We start from the raw sequence: 11,184 nt of genomic DNA, 5'->3' as shown, positions 1-11,184 counted from the left end.
CGACTGCAGACGCGGGAGGGTTTCCAACCATAGCCGCAGACAGCGCCTGGCTCCGCCGAACCCGGGGCCTTGCGTTGCTGTGTTCTGGCAATTGCGTGTCTGTGCAGGACACGAGACGGACTGGTCTTTGTCAGAAGAAGTTTGTGTTTTTTGGAATGGGCGCTGACGTTTTCAGATACCATGAGCTGAGGGACGCCTGGATATGTATGATATCAGATTCCAGCAAAGTCAGCACAGCGGCGCATTGTTGAGCCAGGTGGATCAACATGAGCTTCAGAATAAAAGAATCTTTTAAAAACACCACGTATGACCCCCAAATGTTTTTTTTCTAAGTGGTGCTGTCTCTTTAGTCATCTACAGGCAGATCCTGGAATTGTATGGACAGCTTGTCTGCCACAAATTGATTTCTATTGGAAATAGATATACAGTATTTTTTTAATATTACTCTGATTACATGCATGGTACTTGGAAGGTTTTCCACATTGGTCCAGACAATTATTTGCCTTACACTTGAATATTCTATGATACAGGCCTTAGCAGTCAAATCAGGTGATTTTTAATCTCACTGCTGCCATATATAATACCTTTAAAAATCAAGATAAATCAAAGTGAATTTAAATAGCATTTAAAAGATATATCTATGAGGACATTTAATCATTACACTGTATATTACATCCTGTCATTACAACAACAAAAAAAAACATTTAAAAAAGGCTACCTATCAGAGATACAAGTAGATAACATGGACAAGCAAGTAACCATATATCTACTAAATCTACGGGTGAGTTTTAGTAATTCTGCAATAAGAAATGTAATCAGGGCATTATCTTCTGATTAACTGTCATACGCTGTTGTCCTCAATTCTAAAATGGACACACTGGCATGAATCCAAGGTAAGCAGTTGTACTACATTTTTCATTGGAAGCATAATGATTATGGAAAATAGCCTTTATGTAATAGCGCCTGTTGACAAGAAATCATACCATTAGCATTTCAGCTAGTCTGATCTCATTTGGACACCTGCAATTGAGTGCTGGCCTCATGCCTCAGACAAGAGCATGTAAAGCCATTCTTCACTGTTGATCACTGCGTTATTGTTGTTCTAACAAATAAACACACCTCTCTTGCATGAATTAAAATGAGCCATGGTAATTGTTAAGAATTAATAATAGCTGCCTACTTGTCCCACTAACTCAGTAGAGGGACCTGGAACTCATACAACAGTATGAAAAGAAATCTTTGACCTGGGAATAAAAAAAGAGACAAAATTCCATAGGAAAAAAATTTATTTATCAATATGCAATATCAGGTTTTCAAACTTGGCTCATGGAATTGTCATTCCATTGAAACTGGTTATGCTGAACTGGGAAAAAAGCTGCATTGAGAAAGGCAAGAAATAAAATAAATGAAGTGACATTTATGGAGCAGATACAAAGAAACACAATTTCACTGGGTTTGCATACATGTACATTGAACATAATACTGTGTCTTTAACATGGACAGAAATTAAAAAAACAGATGGAGCATAATGGTGGCCAGGGAAAGTGAACAACCAGTTGTGCTGAAGGGACATTGTTTTGGTGAGAGTGTTTCCCTCAGCAGATGCATACTGATGGTCTCGTTTTAGCTGTGCTAACTAGCTGGTGAGGCAGAGGAATTGATAACCTACCATATGACATCAAGCTGGTTCAGTCTTTACATTTTTTAAAGTTTCCCTGGAGTGATGAGCCGTCTTAAGTTGCAGAGGCCAGAAGAACGTAGCTCTTAGTTGACAGCAGAGGAATGTCTTTAGGGGCTGGGGTTGGTCATTAGGGAGAGCCTGTGCTAATACTGTGGTGAGCAGTAAGGGTCATTCACCTTGGTGTCCAAAAGCTAAGCAAGACAAGCCAACATGGCCGCTTTTTTAAGTTCACTACAGCCATGGGTTCTGCAGGGCTTTTATACTGTGCTGATCCTCTGCTCAATCTGACTTATGCTATTATGGATAGGATTACCATCCTTTAGTGACAATGATTAAAAACAGTTTTAGTTGACTACAAGAGGCTGTCCATCCACATAGAGACCTAAACACTGCAGCAGAAGTAATAAAGATGGCGTAGAGCTCACACAATGAAAACAGGTGTTTAGAAATAACTGATGGTATAAATGGTGGCACTTCATGATTGCAAGGCAACAGGTGCTCCCCACTGGTTGTTCACTTAACCTGTGAAAGGTTCACTACTATAATTTCAGTGATAGAGGGATAACTGGGTCACTGAGAATATTTCAATTGAATGAAATGCACAGAAAATTGAATTAATGTGTCAATAAAATTTGTCCCCCTCATGTCCCCCAACAAAATGATTTATGACACTGAACAAAAAAAAAACATCTCTGCTAAGTAGTGAACCTTGCAAATTTTTTTTTTTTTTTTTTTCCATTGCAATACCTGGCACTTTTACACCCGTTCTAAGAGATTTGTGTATCTTTTACTAACAAAAAAAGCAATCAAGAAAATAATTCAAAAGTTTATACAAAATGTCTTTTAAAAAAAGACAACTATTTACAAAAATTTCTGCATTAAAAAACCTAATTAGATATTTTTCATAAATGGGGCTCTAATAAATGTCATTTTTAAATTTACCATTTTCACATATTTACATTATTTCAATTTTTACCAGTTGTAAATGAACTCATTTACAATACAGGTATTTCAACTAAAATAAAAGGAAAAAAAAAAAAAAAAAACAACAAAAGAAGAAAATGAACATAAAATGTAACACTTTACACTGTAGAGTGTTGTGATGGGCATATTAAAGTATATTTAACGTGTTTTGAATTGGAAAATGGTATGCCTTGATGGATTTTTAGGTCTCTATGTAGTATGCCTGAACTACTGTCAGTTATGTCCCTTCCAAAAAAGTAATATTTGTTAAAATATTAACATATAAGGAATACATTGTAGTCTAAACCCAGGTCATATATACAAATTTACAGAATTTTGCCCCTTTCATAAGTGTACTTTTAAAGATATTGTAGAATATTCAAAAGAAAATGTATAATTTTTTTTATAATATACTCTATAATATATAAATAAAATGACATGTGAAAGGAGCAATAATTGAAATATGTTATATGACACACTATGACATAAAAAATATATATATATATTCCTTTTATGTTTTAACAAATACAACTGTTTTGAAATTGATGGGACTCGCTGTCCACAAAAATGTCTGTTGTGTATAAAGAATAGATTTACTTCCGTATTTTTCTGAAACGAAGGTTCTTCTAAAATGCATCTTCTGTCTGCTTAAGCAATGCATTTCAATCAAGACACAACCCATCAGTGAAACACAAGTTTAGTACTTCTGACTCAACTAATTCACAGTTCCAATAGAAAATGCGGCCCTGTCGAAGCCTTGTGAGAGCATAAACACTGAACAGATACAGTAAGTCTAGCGGTTTACCCAAGCGAATCTTCGGAACTCTCCTGCTGTTTTGGATGAAAACGTGTCCTTATCCGGCCGCTGCGTGCACTGTTTGGGTTAGCTTCGATAAATCAGTGCCTTGTTTGCTACATTTAAATCAACGGGCATAACTAAAACCTGTACAGCTTGGATTGCCTCAATACAAGGAGACAAGAAACACAAAGCAGGCAGCTGAAATGTTTGACATTGAGGAACATTTGAGGACAGTTTTAACTTTGTGTTTTGCCCAGTTGCTTAGTGAACCGCAACAGAGAAAGCAGCCATTTTTCACCCCATAGTAGCCAGATGGCTTTACTTATGACAGACCAGAAAATAACAGGTGCTGACAAAAAAAAAAGCTGATTAGAGCAAAGTCTTTATAGGTAGACAGAAGACAATGCTTTAAATTACTCAGCATTGGTGTACCTGTGCAGGATTAAAAAAGGATATTATGCTATTATGCTCAAACCTGAGGTAAAAAAAAGACCCATATTTATGCACACAATAAGGGTTCTATTATAAAAACCTTTTTATAGTAACAACTAATTTTGAGATAAAAAGGGGCAGGTGATTTTATTTTATTTTATTAAGAACAGCACTTTATCCACGATTGTAGCCCTGCAGTATGTAGGCCTGGAAACTGGCTATCTGCTGGAGAGAAATTAATTAATAACTGAAGTAAAGTCTTTGTGGATTTACCATGTATAGGTTTACATAAGTTTTGTTTATGAGATGTAGCTTTGTTTTTCTGATTACCAAGGTTCTGTGGTGCAAGGTTCTGAATTGCAGCCACAGTAGCTTCTTTACCACACTTTTTCTCATCTGTTTCCCCCCTTTACTTTGTGTACTGAAGTGCAGCAAAACACACAAACATATTTCCTTTAACCCCCTCCAAGCTTAACACTTACTAGACCGTGCCAGGCCTTACATGGGTGCAATCTAGTCAGCCAAAATGTCCAACAGAAAGCAAGTTGAGTAATTCTTATTATCAACCAATCACTCGCACCCATATCAGTGACCCCATATGAAGAAAGGAGGAAAATGTTGCATGCCATATAAACGCATTTCATTGGCCTCTGCGATGTTGAGTTCGGCGTGGATACTGAGAGGTGAAAACTCGCGAACCGAGGTGACTCCTGTCCTATCTGATAGCATCTTAATTGCCACTCACGTTTCTTATTTTCCTACAAATTTGATCTTGTTATTCTTTCGTCGCCACGAGCGTCGCTCTGAGCCGGCTCCGAGCCCAGAGTTCAACAGGACAGCCTAGAATTTCAGAGGGATTTCAGATAAGAGGCGACCTGTAATTCTGAGGGTTTTTCATTCCTTGTTATTCTCACATTATTTCAGAGGTCAGCCATCATAACCTTTTATCGGTCTCATCTTAATTAACGGCGTCTAGCGACTCTTGGTGAGAACCGCTCGCCTGTCGTTAATTTACCCGCAGGACGCTTATTCATGCTTCCCTTGGCGCGTATTGTCTTAGCTTGTCTGGACATGTTCTGACAAGCCCAAGATTTACAGAAGAACACCTAGCTAGTATCGATGAACTCTGCGGTCCTAACCGCAGGCGGCAAGCTGAAGCTACCTTAGAACTGACATGTTGCAGGCGAGGAGAAAATGGGGGAAAAATAAAACACTCTATTATATAGATTAACTAATGGTTAAAAAAAAAAAGAAAAAAATTTAAGGGGTAGAAAGTGGTGAAAGAGAATCTTGGTGACTTCCGCCATCCAAGACATTAAAGGTAAACACGTCAAGAGAGAGAAAATGGCGTCACACTATTACGCACTGTGCCCTGATACAAGAGCGATCTATGAGGGCCTGGCTACTGCTCCGAATTCCATGAATTCCTTGCTTTTTGGAAATACCCAGCTCGGCAGGCTGCCCCGCTCTCAAAACACCTAAACGCTTTAGCATTCCCGCCTTTCTCCTTCTGCACACGGAGAACAGCAAAAACATGGAGGATACACTTTCAGTGAGAAACAGGACAAGGAGAAGGTCTAGACGCCCAAGCATCCTGCCTTTGGCCTACAGAGAAACGTCAAAGAGTCTTTACCATTGTGTCCATGTAGACCTTCCGTCTTTTATCTTCCTTTTTTCCTCTCTTCTCTTGCGTTCACTATTTAAAGCATCATACGACACGTTTCTATTGACATCAGAAGGTCTAGGTAGTAAAAAGGTAGACCTCAATTCTCTAAAATGAAAAGGTCCTACAAACGTTGTTCCTCACACTTTGTAATAGATGTTGGCGGGGCTCTGGGGAGGCATCTCCTGCACTATATAGACAGGGTGTCCGTAGTCCCCGCTCACCTTCTCGTAGTGGGGACAGTAGTTGTTCTCTGTAGTCCGTAACGGGATGATGATGTCACTGGGTTCCGAGCCCGCGTTCCCGGAGCACTTGGGGCTGGCCAGCGTGCTGAGCGACAGAGCCGCCGTCCGCTGCTGGGTGTGCTTCCTGGCGCGCTTCCGTATCTTGATGAGGAGGATGATGAGGATGATGATGATGAGAAGGAAGATGACGCAGCCCGCCCCGATGGCAGCAAAAAGGGCCGGCTTGGAGCTGAAGATGCCCTCAGCCGAGTTGGACTTGTTGTCCTGGTTCATGGTGTCTGGGTGAGAGAGAGAGAGAACACGGATTAAGAACCAGACCACCCAGCCCACATAGAGCAGTGCTCTCTTGCCAGTACAGAAGTGAAAGAGACAGGGATAATCATCTCTCCCGTAATAGGGGTGAACCCCGACAAACTTTGCCAGTGCGGCTGCACTCTTGCGAGGAACCCCATTATTTTCACAAGTTCTGCTTCGTCCCGAGAGACACCCTTAATATGACTTGACTGTGTGTGTGCGTGTGTGTGTGTGTGTGAGGTGGGGGGGGGGGGGGGGGGGAGGATTGGTCAGCCTTCCTCCTCAAATGACACCATCTTTTTTCCTCGCACGTATCCTCAGAGAGGATTGAACTGTGTAGGTTTTCCCATATGTTCTTCCCATACGAGTCCACACAAGGGTTAGAGAAGAGAAACTGTTTAAACTTATGTGCCCCACAGGTCCAGAGTGTGAAAGAAATCAAAACACAGGCCTCTCATTAGATGCAAAGGCTGAAGACTGATTCCAATTAGGGCGACGAGCCTGTTTCCTGTGCGGTCCCTCTCCCCAAAGCCAATTTTCTCACCATTTCCTTCACTATTTATTCTCAGCTGCACCCCTGCCCTTTGACTGTGGTGGCACTGCTTCCAGGCTGATGCTATGGAATCAAACCAAGGGCTGAAGTTCCTTTATGGGTTACCTAACGTGTAACCCAAGAGGTATCAGTTTGCACTTTTTTTTTCCTCGGCGAGAGGTGAAAAAAGTGAAAAAAAAAGAAGAAAAAACTCTTCCTGAGGTAAACAGTTGGAAAGAAACACTATTGATCTTGTCGGCGTATAAGACTTTAAATTGGAATTTGTGCGGAAGGCAGCCGAGTTTATCTGTTTTGTGTCCCGGCCTGTATCGCTCCCTTTGTTTTTTCCCTCTTTTTTTTTTAGTTTGACAAAACAAGCCAGCTGGAAGGGCTGCGTAGTGGCAATGCGGTGCTTCTCTCTTGTACAGTAATGAAGTTAGACCACCTGCAGGTTAATGAGTTGCGGGATGTGATCAAGACACGGAACATTAGCCTTCCACATGCTTGTCAGTACATCTCTGTGTTCCTCTGCACTGACACAGTTGAAATACTATATAAATTTTTTTCATCAGTTTTCTCAATTGGTGTTTTGCATGTGACCCCTCTTCATACCGATTGTTTTGTCTGCCTAAGCCTATCCTGTTAACAGAAACTGAGCTGTCTGTTCTGCAAAACCAAAGAACACCTGCGTTCATCTAAAAATATTTGATGTTTCCTTCAAACTTTCAGGTAAGCGGGTAGTTTGTGGTTCTTGGGGGGCCCGACGTTTTTTATTTTTCTTTTTTAAGTGTCTAACCATCACAGAATGCCCTCACACCTCTGTCACTATAATTCCTGGATCTGGCCATATTCATCCTAAAATGTTGTTGAACCATCATTATTCACATTTCTGTATTACCGTAGTGAACGTTCACCCAATTGTTTTGCCGCAACGATTTCCAGCCACTCTGGCGACGATGAAGAATACGCGTAGCGGTTTTTTTTTTTGTGCGCGCGTGTACGTCGTCCCGGCCGACCGCGGACGCACCGTGCGCGTTTGGCCGCGGTTCAGTCGCGGCGGCGGCGTTAGCGTGCGGACAGGCACGTCGAACCCCGCGTCTTTATCTCGTTCCTCTCCGTCCCCGCGGTGCGAGGAAGCTCGGGACGCTCCCGCCTCACAGGTCATTCCGCCCTTCCTACGCGTTCGCGCGCGCCCGTTTAAAGAAACGGGGCCGAGATGGCGGCTCGGAGTGCAAAGCGCCCTGGGAAGGCGGTTGCGCCTCGCTGGAAGAGGACAGCGCCGTGGGAGTCTTGGCCGCAGCCCAGGCAGGAAGGGAAAGGCCTTTTTTTTTTTGTGCACATCTGATTTTGTTTTGTCCCTCGGCAAGCCCTGGGCTCAGAGGGAAAAATGACTTTCTAAACCTTTAGAAACTCCCAACATTTTAATGCTTAGTCTAGGGGGGAAAAAAAAAATCTGTCAGTTTTGGCGACTGACACAAAAGCGGAACGTACGCAATTTTTTTTTCTACATCCAAAAAACGCGCATGCCAAAAAAATCTCCTCTGCGCCTCTGAATGGTTTTAATAGTCTCCGAAAGTCTTATCGGCAGCTCCATCTCGGCGCTCCGGCTATGGTTTTAATTTTTCGTTGCCGCACTCGAATGGCACGTCGATCTGCATTACCGCTCGCCGCGATTAAATGCTGAAGTGTCCTCCGAGCAGGGGAACGGTGCGGCGGGAAAGAAGACAGGGAAAGCAAAACAAAAAAAAACAACATCTGATTACGGGCTCGCTGTGATCAAATAGAGGGAATCTGAAATTACTCTGACGTGGTCAATGGAAGTGCAGGCTATCACTTAGGAGATGAAAGACCCATTCACAAGCATCGAGGATCTCTTCAAAATCAGATAAAAAGAGAAATGTTGCAGATGAATTACTATGGTACTATTGAATACATTGAAAATGCAAAGCCGGCTTTTTTATCTCTTGCCTTTGAAACAAGCGAACCAGATGTTGTCTGTTACAAATAACGGAACTGTACAAATAGTTTTTTTTGGGGTGTGGGAGAAAAGCACGTTCTAGCTAGAGAACCACTGCCTGCTTGCGGAATGAAATTACTGAGCGCTAAAATATGCAAACATAAACTGTGCGATAAAATGTGTGCATAGAAAGTATAAACAGTGATAAAGCACATGGACACAATGGTAACTGTTTGACATATGCATTATCAGATATGTAAACTAAGTGTCTAGCAACTTGCTAACATCCTACTAATACGGACAATAGAAATGTAATGTTCATTTTTTAGAACAGCATTATCAGATCGTTCTCTTAGTCTACACACACACACACACACACACACACACACACACACGCACACACACTCAATGTTGTCATGTACACAATGACCTATCATCTGTTACGGTTAAAACAAACAACAGCATGAAATGCTCAAACATCGGTTTCTTATTTTTCATTGTTAATCAGATTTTAAGCTACTAGAACACAATATTAGTTCAATCTGTGAGTCAGGGTGCACAAATAAAACCAGCACAGGATGGCTTTTATGCTCCAAGTTTCAGGTATTCTTTGAAATTCCAAGCACCACCACAACCCTGTGACACACAGCCTATCCATCATTATTTCTTGTCCAGGTTCCAGAAAGTTCTAGGAGTCGTGCTGTGACACGCTCGGTGGGAGTACACCCTCACCTGGATTGCCTTGCTCTCCTGCACCATCCTTGTCTTTCTTCTTGGCAGGGGTGGTGGTGGAGTCTTTCACCACGTTGTCCTGCTCTTTGCTCGGCTGTTCGGTGATCGCCGGGTCCGGAACGACCGCGTTCGGGTCTGTAACAATGACGGCAGACGGATCATTGGTTACTACGTATATATATATATATATAACGACGTACACGCATTGCACAAGGCAGATATACAAATGACCCTACATCATAACCTGCTCCACTGACCTTGCTTTGTTGTTTTTTTGTCATCCTCCTTGCCAAAAGTAATCGTTTTTTTTTAAAACCAGTATTGTTATCATCAAACACGTAATCAGTTGTGAAATAAATGGAGCAGACAAATGTAAAGCCAGAACGTTTTCAGCAATGCATTACTGTAAATCCTTGCCAAACGCAGTTATAAGATATCATCACTGCTTGTCCCCCGTCAATAAAGACATTCTCATTGTGACGACATTAATGTTTTTTTATGGTTCATCTCTGGGGCACTGCTAACAAGTTTAAGAGGGATTGATCGAAAGACTGCAGAAAATAAAAAATGACTAAGTCTTGGACTGGTCATTATGCAAGGTATATTTCACTCGTCCTCTCCCCTGAGAACCTTGAAAGCCAGAAAATATAAATTCTTTAATATTTTACACATAAAATAGATAAATGTGCTTAGCATATATTTATCCACCTGTTTCATTCCAGGAATGACCTGAAAAGGATTAAGTATCATCTTTAATTATGGCTTTCCTATATTTCTTAAATGCTACTCTATGGAGAATATAGATGTAATTTAGATGTACTCTGGGAATTTGAGTTTAAAAAACACAAATACATTTTTTCCCCATGGAAATAATGCCAGTCGGAGGCAATGTGTTATACTGAACCCACATGCTGCTCTTAATACCAAGATCTTTTTATTTCATTTATCCTGTAATAAAAATAAAATAAAATAAAAGCCTTGAGCAGAAAAGAAGTTCAAATAAAGTAACATAATTGGCAAGAGTCTGTGCTAATCTTTTTACAGATAAAGACAAGTTTATGCCTCTGTTCAGTCTGTATTCAATGCATTTCCAGCCTTGCTGGTGATGAAAGATAGTACTCCACAGCAATCTGAGGAAGGTCATTAAGATGTTTTTGCTCTTCTCATGCGTTTCACTTTATTACAAATTTGGCAGTAGCGAAAACTAGATGAAAAAGAAATAGAAAAATAAAACATTAATTTCAATTTGTTATTCAGTGATAAGGGCAGCCTTGGTGGCTGTAGTAAACAAACCAGAAGGCTACAGGAAGTTGTTTCCTGGTCGTTGGGTTTCTAATTTACATGTGAATGTCCCTGGTGTTTAGATGGGGGGGGGGGGGGGGGGTGGTACGGGGGGGTGATGATGTGGCCGCCTACAGGGCTGTCAATTAATACACATCCAGAGAAACACAAAGCACTAGCTTTCAAGGGTACGACATGCTCTCGGTACAAAGCAACAGAGGCTACAATTTCAGTACAAATAAGGAAAATCCCCTTTGTGGTTTTTACAAATATTCAGTCCACAAGAGATTTATACAACTCATTTCATGATTAAAGCTCGGAAGAATGGTGCCAGAATTGTGCATCATTAAATATATCAATAAAACGGTACAATAAAAAGTATTTGAAATAAAGACAGTGAAACGACTCGAAACACAATAAAGTTCTACTTTGAGTCAGCCTCGCCTTTTCCGTTGCTTTTTTGGGGTTTGAAAGCACTGTACGGAGAAAAATGCAATAAATCACTGATCTGATCTTTGAGGCCACTACCATGGAGTCTACAGCCTCCTTTTTATATACTTGTTCAGACTTACAATTTCTAAACCGTGTCTGGTTAAATGGAAAAT

General features: G+C 41.0%; 1 protein-coding gene across 1 annotated transcript in view; it reads right to left on the bottom strand.

The window, feature by feature from the left end:
- Window positions 1-1,268: 1,268 nt before the first annotated feature.
- Window positions 1,269-11,184, bottom strand: part of LOC118236111 (ephrin-B1-like) — an 81,916-nt gene continuing 72,000 nt past the window's right edge. Inside the window, exons 4-5 of the mRNA XM_035434175.1 lie at window positions 9,299-9,433; window positions 1,269-6,061 (exon numbers count right to left, since the gene is read on the bottom strand). Coding sequence (XP_035290066.1) covers window positions 5,679-6,061; window positions 9,299-9,433 — 518 coding nt within the window. The 3' untranslated portion in view covers window positions 1,269-5,678. The remainder of the gene's footprint in view (window positions 6,062-9,298; window positions 9,434-11,184) is intronic.

Source organism: Anguilla anguilla, chromosome 9, assembly GCF_013347855.1.
Source record: "Anguilla anguilla isolate fAngAng1 chromosome 9, fAngAng1.pri, whole genome shotgun sequence".
In the NCBI taxonomy this organism is placed as follows: Eukaryota; Metazoa; Chordata; class Actinopteri; order Anguilliformes; family Anguillidae; genus Anguilla; species Anguilla anguilla.
This window is presented reverse-complemented; position numbering and strand designations above follow the sequence as displayed.